The sequence below is a fragment of the Mobula birostris genome, chromosome 4 (genome assembly GCF_030028105.1).
Source record: "Mobula birostris isolate sMobBir1 chromosome 4, sMobBir1.hap1, whole genome shotgun sequence".
NCBI lineage: Eukaryota > Metazoa > Chordata > Chondrichthyes > Myliobatiformes > Myliobatidae > Mobula > Mobula birostris.
Window position 1 is genome coordinate 134121611 of NC_092373.1, and position 16527 is coordinate 134138137.

The 16527-nt window shown below is 41.5% G+C and overlaps 1 protein-coding gene across 3 annotated transcripts in view; it reads right to left on the bottom strand.

Annotated features, from left to right (window-relative positions):
- Positions 1-16527, bottom strand: part of fbxw7 (F-box and WD repeat domain containing 7) — a 127120-nt gene that overhangs the window by 4043 nt on the left and 106550 nt on the right. For 2 of the 3 annotated variants that reach the window (XM_072256066.1, XM_072256067.1), the window contains exons 7-9: positions 14047-14163; positions 9944-10125; positions 9548-9773 (exon numbers count right to left, since the gene is read on the bottom strand). In XM_072256066.1, coding sequence (XP_072112167.1) covers positions 9548-9773; positions 9944-10125; positions 14047-14163 — 525 coding nt within the window. The remainder of the gene's footprint in view (positions 1-9547; positions 9774-9943; positions 10126-14046; positions 14164-16527) is intronic. The other variant, XM_072256068.1, reaches the window with a different exon arrangement.

Sequence of the window (16527 nt, forward strand, 5' to 3'; positions counted from 1 at the left end):
AAGGGGAAAGAAAGACAGCATAACCTGCTACTGTTGAAGGAATAACCGAAGATTGCTTTGGCGAACAAGTCCACACTATCAGTGGTGCAAAACTACTTAACTTATGATGAGCCGACCTGGAATGAATTGGAATTAAACAAAATAAAGGGAAAAATGGGAGGCTTTCAAAGTGTGAACATTCACAATTGCGTTACGAGGAAAACAACGCCATGCAGCTAAAAATCCAAACTAAAGATCAAGGGTTAAAATAAGACAGAAAAGGGAAGACTACGACAAATAAGAAAACACTAGACAAAAGAATATTTTCAAAATGTTAAACCCATTTCTCTCTTTACAGATGTTACTTGACATGCTGTTTCCAGTATTTTGTCCTAGATATTGTGTATTCACATTTGCAGTACTTTGCTTTTGAATGTAGCAACACAAAGGAAACCAAAAAAGGGAATAACAGGACCAAAGGTATGAGAATAGATTAGCACAGGACATTGTAGAGCATAATATACAACTGGCGGCCCATTTGTGGCTCTCAAGATGGATCTATATGGCCCACACTATCATCTCAGCCGTTTTATTTTTTATTTCTTATTATGTATATATTTAGCTGGCTAGTGATACAGCGTGGAGAAGGCCCTTCAGGCCATGCCATCCCAACAACCCCCAAGCCCAATTAACCCTCATCTAATCACAGGACAATTTACAATGATCAATTAACCTACCCAATACATCTTTGGACTGTGGGAGGAAACTGGAGCACCCAGGGAACACCCACACATTCCTTGGGGAGGACCTACAGAGACACCTAACATATGACATAGGAATTGAACTCCATAGCCCTGAGCTGTAATAGTGTCCTGCTAACCGTTACACTACCATGGTGCCCACCAAACAAGTTGTTCCCATTGTAAGCTTACTAGAAGTCCAAATGACAGGCACATCTTCTTAAAAGGAGATACAGTACCTGTAATACCAAGGGTGTGGAAGTGGGTTACAGGAGGAATGTCATAAAATATTGGATTCTACTCCTCAGCTGTGTGTCCTATCCCCAGAAGCCCAAAGCCAGGAGCCTTACAAAGATGAGACACCAATCAATCAAGATATGACCTAATTCAATCTCTGGACCAGCGTCAAAACGCAGCTCTAGAATTGTACTGGTGAGCATGTTTTTTCATTGTAAAATATAAATGGTACTGATGGGAACAAGTCTCTTGCGATGTAACAGCAGGTAAAATTGTAGTTACAGATCTCTCACTGTATAATAGTAGGGTATAGATGTGCAAACATCGGGTAAGGAGCAGTGGTGATATATTACATGGACATGTGTGAGGTCAGCAAATGGAACAATAGGTGCGTACTCAGAAGACAATCAGTGCAGCTGATGGTGGCAAGTAGTGGAATGAGTAGCTGGCAAATGAGCAGCAAGACTAAGGCACTGTCTTAAACTGTGACTTGAAAGTATTAGAGACCGAAAAGCAAAACTGCAGATGGAAATACTGAGCAGCCAGGCAGTATCTACCGAGAAAAAAAACGATTTTGTTACATTTCACGTTGATGGGCCATCAGCAGAACTGCGTCAGAAATTCATTGCTTTAAGTTGCAGGGAGGAGAAGGAGAGGTGGTGAGAACAGGTAGAATGTGTGATGGAGCAACCTCACCTGCTGATTACTTCCAGCAATTTCTTTTGTTATCACCAGAGATGAGTATCTAATTACATATGTTAAAATAAAAGCTGTTTCTTGGGAGTGATCTCCAGGCTATGTCCACACTAGACCGGATAAATCCGTAACCGAAGCTTTTAGTCTTTGTTTTGACCCTCTGTCCACACTGAAATGGCGTTTTTCTCCCCCGAAAACGGAGGTTTTCTAGAACGCTCTCCAGAGTGTGTAAATCTGAAAACGTCAGTTGGGCGGTGTAGTGTGTACGGGGTAACCGGAGCTTTTTAAAAATGCTGTCATGACGTGCCAGAACAGATGGTGGCAGCAGCACAGCATTTGTTTTCATGAACGCAACCTCCACAACAATGGTGGACGGCTTCATGCGTGTGTTGTTTACTTTATTGTCTTCGTTAATAGCTTTGTAGTCGTTTGTAACTCGCAGAAGCAGCAGCTTGACTTCATCGTCTGTCCAAACGAAGAAGTCCGGTCTGCTTTTTCCAGCGGAGGTTTTCTTTGTATTCCTCTAAGACATTGTTGAAAACCTTCCTTCACTGTTGTTGTAGGCACTCTAGTTTTTAACCAATGGAAATAGCACAACACCGCCGTGGAAATGGAAATAGTATACCATTTCCTCTTCACTTGTTTTCTGTAGATGTGTCCTGCGCATGCCCAGTAGGAGGAGATTCGCCCAAATACCCATTTTAGTGTGGACGGAGGTACTTTCAAAAAGGCCTGGTGTGGACGTAGCCTTAGAATCATCCAGGATTGCAAATCTGGCTCTTATCATAAATAAAATCCAACACTCATGGCCTCTTAGGAAGACATTCTAGTAAAATAATTAACAACAAAATGTGGGGTGGATTAAGCAGGTCATGCAGAGAACAGGGCTGAAGCACTAAATGAAAACTGTGTACATCATCACTAATGAAAAGATGCTGCCAATTTAGCTGAAGGATATATTAGTGTTACTCTATAGCTCAAAAATTAAAGCTGTTTGAGATAGGGGCAGAATGGCCTATTTCGCACTTCGAGCCACACTGCCCAGCAACCCCCAGCCCAATTACAGGACAATTTTTAATGACCAATTGACCATGAGAGAAGCAGAAATAGATCATTTGACCCACCGTGTCTGCTCCACCATTCAATTATGGATGATCTTTTCTTCCCCCCTCCTCAGCCCCACTCCCTGGTCTTCTCCCCATAAACTTTGATGCCACGTCCAATCAAGAACTTATTAAACTCTACCTTAATTAAATACACCCAACAACCTGGCTTCCAAAGCTGCCTGTGGTAACAAATTCCACAAATTCACCATCCTCTGGCTAAAGAAATTTCTCTGCATCTGTTTTAGATAGATGCCCCTCTATCCTGAGGTTGTGCCCTCTTGTCATAGACTCCCCCACCATAGGAAACATCCTTTCCACATCTACTCTGCCCAGGTCTTTCAACATTTGAAAGGTTTCAACGATAACCTCCCTCATCCTTCTAAATTCCAGTGAGTACAGACCCAGAGCTATCAAACGTTCCTTGCATGATAACCCTTTCATTCTCGGAAACATCCCTGGGAACCTCCTCTGAACCCTCTCCAGATGAGGTGCCTAAAACTGTATACAATACTCATGGTAAGGCCTCACCAGTGCCTTTTAAAGCCTCAGCATCACATCCCTGCTCTTGTATTCTAGATTTCTGAAATGAATACTAACATTGCATTTGCCTTCCTTACCACCAACTCAACCTGCAAGAAAACCTTCAGGGTGTTCTATGCAAGGACTCCCATGTCCCTTTGTATCTCAAATTTTTGGATTTTCTCCCCATTTAGAAAATAGTCTGCACATTTATTTCTACTACCAAAATGCATAACCATGCATTTTCCAACATTGTAGTTCATTTGCCACTTTCTTGCCATTCTCCTCATCTGTCTAAGTCCTTCTGCAGCCCACCTGTTTCCCCAACACTACCTGGCCCTCCACCAATCTTTGTATCATCTGCAAACTTGGCAACAAAACCATCTATTTCATCATCTAAAATCACTGATAAATAGCGTAGAAAGCGGCAGCCCCAACACCAATCCCTGCAGAACACCACTAGTCACTGGCAGACAGCCAGAAAGGGATCCTTTTCCCCCCTACTCACTGCCTCCTACCAATCAGCCAATGCTCTAACCATGCCAGTAACCTACCAACCAATAGATCTTTGGATTGTGGAAGGAAACCGGAGCACCCAGAGGAAACCTACGCAGTCACGGGGAGAACATACAAAACCTCTTATAGGCAGTGGTGGGAATTGAACCCAGGTTGCCTGTATGACCATTTTAATATCTCCATAACCCATCTACTTCAGTAGCCAACATCATTCTTAAGGCACTGAAGTCATTGGCAATCTGACCTCAACCGATGACGTTACTAGATGGCAGGGGTAGAGAGAATGGCAGTCAGAGACAAGCATACACAAGGGCACAAAGAGTGATGCAGAATGGGAGAAGGAGAAAGATGATTTGTGAGAGTATAAGAAACATGCTCAAAGAGTCAGTGACAGAGAGCAACAGATATAAAGAAAAAGGGTACATGGAGCAGAGTGAGGTGAAATGAATAGAAAGGAGATCACGGGGGTAGAAAAGAGAAAGTATTGGGTGTGTAGAGGTTTATCGCCTGTTCACCAGCCAAATGGCAGCAGTGGAGTTGAAGTCACTGCCCTAGCACTTGGACTTGTGGAAATTTCACACTATCACTCATACTCTCCCTCTCTTATCCCATCCTTTGCAGTAGCTCATCTAGAAGGCAAATGATTGTGTCAACCAAACAGTGAATGTAACAACTGATTAACACACCATTGGCATGGAGGGAATAAAAGCCCTACCCGAGAAAATATTATAGGAGTTTACAGAAATCGCCGAAACCACAGATGGATTTAAACATGCTCAACATCTTAAATTGCATCATTAGTGGCGATAAAGCTAAGAGCTTTCTTCTAAGTCATTCAAAAATATTGGTAGTTTATTGTCCAACAGTACAACTAGAACAATGATCAACTCTCAAAATCTTGATTAATAACAATTATTTTTTAAAAACTGCTCCACAGTCTCCTAAAAACACAAAAAGAGAATGAAGCTTGTGAAATATTTGGAGAGAAATCTCTGAGACAAAGCTAACTAGTTGGATTCACAAGATACACTCTGCTGTAAAGAAATAGTGGTATGTGAAGTAGTATAGAAGTATCTACTTAGGGGCTGATTAATTTGCTGCCACTTAAAACACCACTGATCCAGTGCATAGCTAACATGTACACATTAGCAACAGCAGTCATTAACTTGAAATTCAGTTTATTATAATTCTAATCCGTGGAGTCTGTGCTGAGAAATAGCACATAGGATCACTGCCTGTAAAATTATCTCTCATTTCCCCTCAGTGGGATCAGACAAGAAACACATGGCTAGAAATGCAAAGGGATATTGCTATTTTTTCCAAGTGATTGAAAATCAATTTAGAACAGAGTAAATCGCATTTGCAACCAATTCTGGGTCAAATCATGATTCAATTGCATACTCCTGAACCACAGTCCAATTTCCATTTCAATAACAGTTGTGATGATGTAATGCCTTATGCAACATCCCCTCTGAAGCAATGCAGAACAATTTAGACATGCTATAAGAACACAAGACAGGAGCAGAATTAGGTAGGTAATTTGGCCTATCGAGTCTGCTTCGCCATTTCACCATGGCTGATTTATTATCCCTCTCAACTCCATTTTCCAGCCTTCTCCCTGCAACCTTTCACTCCCTGACTAATCAACCTTTAAACCACCATTTTAAATATACCCAATGAATTGGCCTGCAGAGTCAGCTGTGGCAACAAATTCCACAGATTCACCACCCTCTACCTAAAGAAATTTTTCCTCATCTCTGTTCTACATGGACGTCCCTTAATTCTGAGGCTGTGCCCTCTGGTCCTATACTACCCCATTATAAGGAACATCCTCTCCACAACCACTCTATCAAGGCCTTCCAAAATTCAATAGGTTTCAGTGAGATTCTGCAACCCCACCCACCAACCATTCTTCCAAACTCTAGCAAGTACAGGCCCAGAGCTATCAAATCCTCCTCACATGTTAACCTTTACATTCCTGGGATTATTCTCATGAACCTCCTCTGGACCCTCTCCAATGCCAACACATCTATTCTCAAGTAAAGGGCTGAAAACGACTCAAAATACTCCAAGTGAAGTCTGACCACTGACTTAAAGTTTTAGCATTACATGCTTGCTTTTGTATTCTAGTACTGAATTCTAGAATTTGTATTCTAGAAATGAATGCTAATATTGCATTGCCTTCCTTACCACTGACCCAACCTGCAAGCTAACCTTTAGGGAATTCTGCACAAGAACTCCCATCCCTTCGCACCTCTGGTTTTTGAATTTTCTTCTCATTTAGAAAATAGTCCACACCTTTATTCCGTCTACCAAAGTGCATGACCAAACACTTCCCTACACTATATTCCATCTGCGACTTCTTTGCCCATTCCCCTGATCCACGTCCTTCTGCAAACACTCTTCTTCCTTAACACTATCTGTCCCTTCACCTATCTGTATCATCTGCAAACTTGGCCACAAAGCCATTAATTCCTTCATCCAAAAAGCAGTCCAACCAGAAAAGGCTCCCGTTATTCTCACTCTTTGCCTCCTACCAGTCAGCCAATCTTCTATCCAAGCTGGTACCTTTCTTGTTAATACCATGGGCTCTTATCTTGTTAAACAGCCTCATGTGTAGCACCTTGTCAAAAACCTCCTGAAGATCCAAACAACATCCATCAACTCTGTGATCCCGCTTGTTATTTCCTCAAAGAATTCCAACAAATTTCTCATGCAGGGTTTCCCCTTTAGAAACCATGTTGACTTTCACCTACGTTATCATGTGCTTCTAAGTACTTTGAAACTCCATCCTTAATAATGGACTCCAATATCTTTTCAACTTCTGAAGTCAGGCTAACCAGCTTATTTCATTTCTTCTGCCTCCCTCTCTTAGAGTACAGGGATATTTGCATTCCAGTCCTCCAGAACCATTCCAGAGTCGAGTGATTCTTGAAAGATCATTACTAATGCCTTCAGAAATTCAGACTTTTCAGCTTCCCAAGTATCTTCCTACTAATAGGAACAGCATTCACTTCTGCCCCTAACACTCTCACATTCTACTGGTGTCTTCCACAGAGAAGACTGATGCAAAATACTGATTAATTTTGGCTGCCATTTCTTTGTCCCGATTACTTCCTCACCAGCATCATTTTCCAGCTCGCCAATATCCACTCGTCTCTCTTCTACTCTTTATATATCTGAAAAACTTTTGATATCCTCTTATATTATTGACTAGCTTGTCTTCGTATTTCATCTTTTCTTTATGGCTTCTTTTGTTGCTTTCTGTTAGTTTTTAAAAACTTCCTAATCCACTACATTATATGCCTCCCCTTTGGCTTTTATGCTGTCTTTGACTTCCCTTGTCAGCCACAGTAGTCTCATCCTTCCTTTAGAATAGTTCTTCATCTTTGGGATACATCTTTCCTGCGCCTTCCAAATTTCCCCCAGAAACACCAGCCATTGCTGTCATCCCTGCTGATGTCCCCTTCCAATCAACTTTGGCCAGCTTCTCTTTCATGCCTTTAATTCTCTTTACTCCTTTATAATACTGATAAGTCCAATTTTAGCTTCTTCTCCAACTACAGGGTTAATTCTATTATATTATGATCACTCCTAAAGGTTCCTTTACCTTAAGCTCTCTAATCAAATCTGGGTCATAAAAACATCCAGTCCAGAATTGCTGTTCTGCTATTGGGCTCAAGCTGCTCTAAAAAGCCCTATCATAGGTATTCTACCTATTGGGATCCAGCACAAACCAGATTTTCTCAATCTAGCTGCTTAGTGAAATTCCCCCTCAACTATTGCAACATTGCCTTTTTTTTAATCTGCCATTTCTATTTTCTGTTGTAACTTGTAGCTCATATCCCGGCTACTGTTCAGAGCCCTATATATAATTTCTATCAGGGTCTTTTTACCCTTGCAGTTTCTTAACTCTACCCACAATAATTCTACATCTTTGTCACCTCTAAGTATTTGATTTCATTTTTTAAACCAACAGAGACACACCACCCCCTCTGCCTACCTGCCTGTCCTTTCAATACAATGTGTATCCTAGATGTTAAGCTCCCAATTATCTTCTTTCAGTCACAACTCAGTGACACCTACAACATCAAACTTGCCAATCTCTAACTGCGCTACAAGATCATCTACCTTATTTTGTCAACTGTGTGCATTCAAATAGACCGACTTCAGTCCTGTAGTCATCGAATCTTTCAGTTCTACTCCCGTTATAGGTTAACCCATCCCACTGACTGCAAATTTACCTCATCCTTTGCCTGTCCTTCCTCTCACGACACACTGCATCTAGTTGTATACTAACTGCCCCATCCTCGGCTCTATTACTAGGGGTTAACCCATCCCCCTGCCAAATTACTTTAAGCCCTTCCCAAAAGCTCTAGCAAACCTTTCCACAAGGATATTGGTTCCCCTTGGGTTCAAGTGTAACCCGTCTCTTTTGCACAGGTCATACCTATCCCAACAGAGATCCCGATGATCTAGAAACCTGAAACCCTTCCCCCGCACAAATTCTTCAGCCACCCAATCATCTGCCAAATCATCCTATTCTTACCCTCACTGGCACATGGCACAGGCAGCAATCCAGTGAGGTCCTGCTTTTCAGCTTTCTGCCCAACTCCCTATATTTGCACTTCAGGACCTCCACACCTTTTTCTTGCCTATGTTAGAGTACCAATATGTACCATGACTTCTGGCTGTTCACCTTCCCCCTTTAGAATACCATGAACCTGATCAGAAATATCCCTGACCCTGGCACCTGAGAGGCAACATACCATCTGGACGACACTTTCATGCCCACAGAATCTGCTCCTCTAATTATGGTATAGCCCATTACTACTGCACCCCTCTTCTTCCCCCTTCCTTTCTAAGCCAAAGAATCACGCTCAGTGCCGGAGATCTAGTCAGTGCAGCTCCACCCCCCAACCCCTGACCCCTCCAACATATGCGAAGTTGTATATTTATTATTGAGGGAGAAGGTCTCAGGAGTACTCTGCACTGGCTATCTGTGCCCTTTCCCACTCCTGTCAGACACCCAGCTACCTGCCTCCTGCAACTTAGGGGTGACTATTTCTTGTCTAACACCTCCTTATTCTCCCGAATGAGCTGAAGGTCATCAAGAGACTGTTTTGGAGCTGCCTGTTGTAAGCTACTCCCAGGAGAATGTGATCTTAATTTTGCATTACCAACCTGCAAGTTATTGAGCAACATGAATCTTCTCTCCTCTGTACCAATTGAGACCTCCCCACAATCACCTCAAACTCTCTCCCATAACCCCCTACTGAAACTTCAGAGCACTGTCATGATGCCAGTCTCCCCAACAATAACTGCATACTTCCCTTACCCTCCCAAAACCTGGGCATCACTGCAGTGCTGGCTGGCCAACTTCTTCAATGCTGGGCAGAACTGGGCAGGTTGCAGAGCTTTCAACTCAAGCTCTATTGCCAATTTAATCTCAATTCACCCATCCACAAGTTAAATTCTAACTCTTTCCTGCTTTCCATGCACAAGTCAGATCAGGTAGCTGATCCGTCTTCTGTGTCTGGCATTGCAGAATAATACTTCAATAAAAAAATAGCTTATCAAGTTCATTGAACAATAAAGCATCCAGATGTCAAGCTGCCTTACATTTATATAAATGATTAGTCATGTGTAGCTCAACACATCCTGTTGAATAATAAACACATTCTTTTGCTGTAGCAGACAAAACAAAAACATTTAAAAAGGGAAAATATTACAATGATTACTCCAGTGTCTCACCTGCAATGAATAGACTCTGTTGGTGTGTCCCTGTAACGTATGCAGGCAAGTTTCTGTTTCAGGATCCCACACCTTAACCATGAAATCATATGCCCCACTAACAACTCTTCGTCCATCATACTGTACACATCGCACTGCTGCTACGTGTCCCATCAACACATGCAAGCACTGTCCTGTTTCAATATCCCAAACACGAAGAGTGGCATCTCGAGAACCGCTCACAACTCTGAAATGACAAATAAGAGGTGTAGCTCTTAGATCATATGTATCTATTATCAATTTAGCCAAGCAATGAATATGCCAGTTTGTTTCAAATTATAATGAATACGTTAGAGAACTTCTCTAATTAACACCAATACAATTTGGAATATTCTGTAATTTGAAGCAGAATCTTACCTATTTTCATGGAGGTGCATGCAACGCACAGTGGAGGTATGACCATATAACGTGTGAATACACTCTCCTGAATCTGCATTCCATACTTTCAATGTCCGGTCAGTTGATCCACTGATGATGATATTGCCTCTCATCTGTGACGACCAGACACCACCAGTGTGTCCTACTAATGTTCGTAAACACTAAATAAATAGGAAATAACCAAGTAATGGAGTTGCTGTAAATTGCTTGAAAGTTAAATTCTTCAATAAAATTATTTCAAATAAATTTTCATTTGCTTTTCTGTAGCCGTTTCATTATGATACCTTCCTGCTTCTGTTTAGAAAACTAAAGAATAGGAAATCTACTTGTCTTCAATCACACTGGATGTAAGAGACTAGCAAAACAATCCAAAGGAGGATAAGTGAATGGATAAATAAACACCATAGATCATAAGTGGAGAAAGCAAAACTTTAAAGGTCAATATCCGCCTCTAGACAAGGCGAATATGCTCTGATTTTTACTTTAGACAAAAAAAAAGTCCATAAAAAAAAATGGTTAAACTTGTCATATTTCATTTGTGTGAAATATGCATTTGCGGTGGTAGCTGTGCAAAGTATTCAGCAAACAAATCTGACTATTTTTTGTGTGACTGTTACTGCTATCATAGTGCTGTGCATGACTGATGGTACAATGCTTTTGCACCTTGGCCTCAGAGGAATGCTGTTTAGTTTGGCTACGTTCATGGGTATTCATGCATAGTTGAGCAACAATTAAAGTTCAACTTCATTTGAGCTGAATTTTAGAAACAGTATAATGCTAATAGGCAGGCAGTTTTAGCATGGTGGGGGGTGAATCAATCAAGCAGGGAATTTTTTTTTTAAAAAAACAATTTATGCCTTACCAATTTTTCTTGACAGTCAAGCTATGTTTCTGTAGTTATGAGCAATAGGAAACAAAAGTAATTTTCAAATTTAGGGAAATTTGTGCACTGAATTCTAACTTTACATCAGCTTCCTATTAAAGGTCAGTGAGCCTTGTATTAGTGGTTGGCAAGTTATTAGAGAGGGCTCATGGGGATAGAATTTACTCACATTTGTAAACGTGTGGCCTTATTAGCGATAATCAGCATGGTTGAGAGGCAGATCCTGTCTTACAAACTCGAGTTTTTGTTTGAGGTGACAATAATAACTGATGAAAGTAGGGAAGTGGATATTAACAACATAGATTTTTAGTAAGGTGTTTAACAAGATTCCTCCTGGGAGGCTGATCCAGAAGATTAAGATTCATAGGATTCACAATGACTTGATACACTAGATTTAAAACTGGCTTGACCAGAAGACGAAGGTTGTGGCAGAGTGCTATTATCCTGACTAGAAGTATGCTACCAATGTGTTCTGCAGGGATCAGCACTGGGACCTCTTGTTTGTGACATACAGTGGCATGCAAAAGTTTGGGCACCCCGGTCAAAATTTCTGTTACTGTGAATAGCTAAGCAAGTAAAAGATGACCTGATTTCCAAAAGGCATAAAGTCAAAGATGACACTTTTCTTTAATATTTTAAGCAAGAAAACTTTTATTTCCATCTTTTACAGTTTCAAAATAACAAAAAAGGAAAAGAGCTCGAAGCAAAAGTTTGACCACCTTGCATGGTCAGTAATACCCCCTTTGTCAAGAACCACAGCTTGTAAACGCTTTCTATAGCCAGTCTTTCAATTCTTGTTTGGGGGATTTTCACCCATTCTTCCTTGCAAAAGGCTTCTAGTTCAGTAAGATTCTTGGGCCGTCTTGCATGCACTGCTCTTTTGAGGTCTAGCCACAGATCTTCGATGATGTTTAGGTTGGGGTACTGTGAGGGCCATTGCAAAACCTTCAGCTTGCACCTCTTGAGGTAGTCCATTGTGGATTTTGAGGTGTGTTTAGGATCATTATCCTGTTGTAGAAGCCATCCTCTTTTCATCTTCAGCGTTTTTTTTAAAACAGACAGTGTGATGTTTGCTTCCAGAATTTGCTGGTATTTAATTGAATTTATTCTTCCCTCTACCAGTGTCATGTTCCCCGTGCCACTGGCTGCAACACAAGCCCAAAGCATGATCGATCCACCCGTGCTTAACAGTTGGAGAGGTGTTTTTTTCATGAAATTCTGCACCCTTTTCCCCTCTCCAAACATACCTTTGCTCATTGCGGCCAAAAAGTTCTATTTTAACTTCATTAGTCCACAGGACTTGTTTCCAAAATGCATCAGGTTTGCTTAGATGTTCCTTTGCAAACTTCTGACGCTGAATTTTGTGGTGAGGACAGAAGAGTTCTTCTGACAACTCTTCCATGAAGGTCATATTTGTGCAGGTGTCACTGCACAGTAGAACAGCGCACCACCACTCCAGAGTCTGTGAAATCTTCCTGACGGTCTTTTGCAGTCAAACAGGGGTTTTCATTTGCCTTTCTAGCAATCCTACGAGCAGTTCTCTCATAAAGTTTTCTTGGTCTTCCAGACCTCAACTTGACCTCCACTGTTCCTGTTAACTGATATTTCTTAATTACATTACAAACTGAGGAAACGGCTACCTGAAAACGCTTTGCTACCTTCTTATAGCCTTCTCCTGCTTTGTGGGCGTCATTTATTTTAATTTTCAGAATGCTAGGCAGCTGCTTAGAGGAATCCATGGCTGCTGATTGTTGGGACAAGGTTTGAGTCGTCAGGGTACTTATAAAGCTTTCCGAGTCATTATTAAGCCTTTCCTAATAATGACTGAACAAGCCATAGCCCTAACAAGCTAATTAAGGTCTGAGACCTTGGTATAAGTTATGACAGCTCAAATCTCTTGGGGTGCCCAAACTTTGCATGGTGCTCCTTTCCTCCCCCCCAACATTAAAATTGTACAAAACAAAAATAATACACTAATCTTGCTTAAAATGTTGAAAAGAATGTTTCATCTTTAACTCTATGGCTTTTGGAGATCAGTTCATCTTCTACTCACTTAACTATTCACAGTAACAGAAATTTTGACCAGGGTGCCCAAAGTTTTGCATGCCACTATATATAAATGACTTGAGTGAAAATGTAGTTGGAATACTAAATTTGTAGATTATACAAAAATTGGTACAGATGTGGATAATGGAGAACATTGTCTCTAAGTTCTCAGCAGATTATGGATCAAATGAAGATATGGTTGGAGAAATGGCAGATGGAGTTTTATCCAGGCAAGTATAAGATATTGCACTGGGGGCGGGGGGTAAATCGAACACAAGAGGAATGTACAAATGACAGGACCTTTAGGACCACTGATGTACCGAGGAACCTTTGTGATCCAAGTCCTTAGCTCCCTGAAGGTGACAAACTGGGTTGACAGGGTGCTTAAACAAAAGGTTTATGACATGCCTACCTTAATTGGTCAAAATATTAAGTATGAGTCAGGAAGTCATGTTGCAGCTGTATGAAACTTGGTTTGACTGCAGTTTGGAGTATTGTGTTCCATTCTGGCTGCCCTTTTACAAAAGGCTTGAGAGGGTTCAGAGAAGGTTCACCATGATGCCACCTGCATTACAGTATTCACTATAATGAGTTGTTGGACAAAACTGTGGTTGTTTCTTCTGGAGGGGCATAGATATGACAGGTAGTCAGAATCTTCCCAGGATAGAAATATTAAACACTAGAGCGGATGCCTTTAAGGTGAAAGAGGAAAAGCTTAAGGGAGACGTGCATGGCATGTTTGTTGTTTTTTTTTGTTAGATGGGGAGTGCCTGCATTGTGCTGTCAAGGTAGTGGTGAAAGCAAACATGATGGTTGCATTCAAAAGGCATTAAGATTGACACATGAACATGAAAGGAATGGGCAGATATCGATCCTGTGCAGGCAAATGGAATTAGTTTCATTTGGCATCATGGTTGGCACAGACAACATCAGCCGAAGGTTCTGTTTGTGCACTCTACTGTTCCGTGTTATTATTAAAACTCACAAACATAGAAGCAATTAAAGCAGAAAGCACCTAAAGGTAGTTTACATCTCAGCTAAATAATCTTCCCTTGGAACTGATTCCAATTCATCAAAACTGACTTTCAGCATTCACAAAATTTAGCTTTACTTAAGGAGTGACCAGGTAATAGGTGGAACTGAAGAAGCTTACCTTTCCTGTAACAGCAGACCACACTTTCAATGTGTTGTCATCAGAGCCACTGACAATTCGGTTACCGCAGAACTGTAAACATGTGATTACATGATCATCGTGACCTTTTAGCACCTGCTGAGAAAGAATAATTCATGTTCAAAGTAAATTTATTATCAAACTACATATGTGTCACCATATATAACCCTTAAATTTGTTTTCTTGTGGTATACTGAGTAAATCCAAGAACAATAATAAGATCAATGAAAGACAGCACCCAACAGGGTGGACAAACAACCAATGCTCAAAACACAACCGTACAAATGCAAAAGGAAAAAAAAAAGATAAATAAATAAGCAAAAATATCCAAAACATGAGATGAAAAAGGAGGGAGAGAGAAACCAGGGAATTATAGACCGGTAAGCCTGACATTGGTGGTGGGGAAAATGCTAGAGTCAATTATCAAAGATGTGATAACAGCACATTTGGAAAGCGGTGAAATCATCGGACAAAGTCAGCATGGATTTGTGAAAGGAAAATCATGTCTGACGAATCTCATAGAATTTTTTGAGGATGTAATTAGTAGAGTGGATAGGGGAGAACCAGTGGATGTGGTATATTTGAATTTTCAAAAGGCTTTTGACAAGGTCCCACACAGGAGATTAGTGTGCAAACTTAAAGCACACGGTATTGGGGGTATGGTATTGATGTGGATGGAGAATTGGTTGGCAGACAGGAAGTCAGGAGTGGGAATAAACGGGACCTTTTCAGAATGGCAGGCAGTGACTAGTGGGGTACCGCAAGGCTCAGTGCTGGGACCCCAGTTGTTTACAATATATATTAATGACTTAGACGAGGGAATTAAATGCAGCATCTCCAAGTTTGCGGATGACACGAAGCTGGGTGGCAGTGTTAGCTGTGAGGAGGATGCTAAGAGGATGCAGGGTGACTTGGATAGGTTAGGTGAGTGGGCAAATTCATGGCAGATGCAATTTAAATGTGGATAAATGTGAGGTTATCCACTTTGGTGGCAAGAACAGGAAAACAGACTATTATCTGAATGGCGGCCGATTAGGAAAAGGGGAGGTGCAACGAGACCTGGGTGTCATTGTACACCAGTCATTGAAAGTGGGCATGCAGGTATAGCAGGCAGAGAAAAAGGCGAATGGTATGCTGGCATTCATAGCAAGAGGATTTGAGTACAGGAGCTGGGAGGTACTACTGCAGTTGTACAAGGCCTTGGTGAGACCACACCTGGAGTATTGTATGCAGTTTTGGTCCCCTAATCTGAGGAAAGACATCCTTGCCATAGAGGGAGTACAAAGAAGGTTCACCAGATTGATTCCTGGGGTGGCAGGACTTTCATATGATGAAAGACTGGATTGACTAGGCTTGTACTCTCTGGAATTTAGAAGATTGAGGGGGCATCTGATTGAAATGTATAAAATTCTAAAGGGAATGGACAGGCTAGATGCAGGAAGACTGTTCAAGATGTTGGGGAAGTCCAAAACGAGGGGTCACAGTTTGAGGATGAAGGGGAAGCCTTTTAGGACCGAGATGAGGAAAAACTTCTTCACACAGAGAATGGTGAATCTGTGGAATTCTCTGCCACAGGAAATAGTTGAGGCCAGTTCGTTGGCTATATTTAAGAGGGAGTTAGATATGGCTCTTGTGGCTAAAGGGATCAGGGGGTATGGAGAGAGGGCAGGTACAGGGTTCTGAATTGGATGATCAGCCATGATCGTAATGGCGGTGCAGGCTTGAAGGGCTGGATGGCCTACTCCCGCACCTATTTTCTATGTTTCTATGAAGAGTCCCTGAAAATGAGTCCATAGGTTGTGGGAACAGTTCACTGATAGGACAGTAAAGCTGAAAGATGTTACCCCCACTGGTTCAAGAGCATGATGGTTGAGGGCTAATAACTGTTCCTAAACCTGGTGGTGAGTGCCCTGAGGCTCCTCAGTGAGTGCAAAGCATGATCTGGATAGTGGGGGGGCCTTCGTGATGGATGCAACTTTCCTGCAACAGTGCTCCATGCAGGTGTGTTCAATGGAGAGGAGAGGAGGGGTTTACCTGTGATGGTCTGGGTCATATTTTCCATTCTGGGGCATTGGTGTTTCCATACCATGCTGTGATACAACCAGTCAATATACTGACAAATTGGGTTTAACTGTACTTCATTAGAAAAATAATGTGTCCATCACTCAAATTTTTCATGCCCAAAGATTCTAGGCACACCAGCTGCACATGAAAATTCAGTTAAACTTTTCAAGTGGTGCATTTTTATAAACAACCCAATCGAAATCATGTTTTAAGTCTACCTTCACATCATCTTTAATATGAAAGCTTATGGGGCATTAGCTTTCGTAAGTCGAGGGATAGAGTTTAACAGACGCGAGGTAATGATGCAGCTCTATAAAACTCTGGTTAGGCTACACTTGGAGTACTGTGTCCAGTTCTGGTCGCCTCACTATAAGAAGGATGTAGAAGCATTGGAAAGGG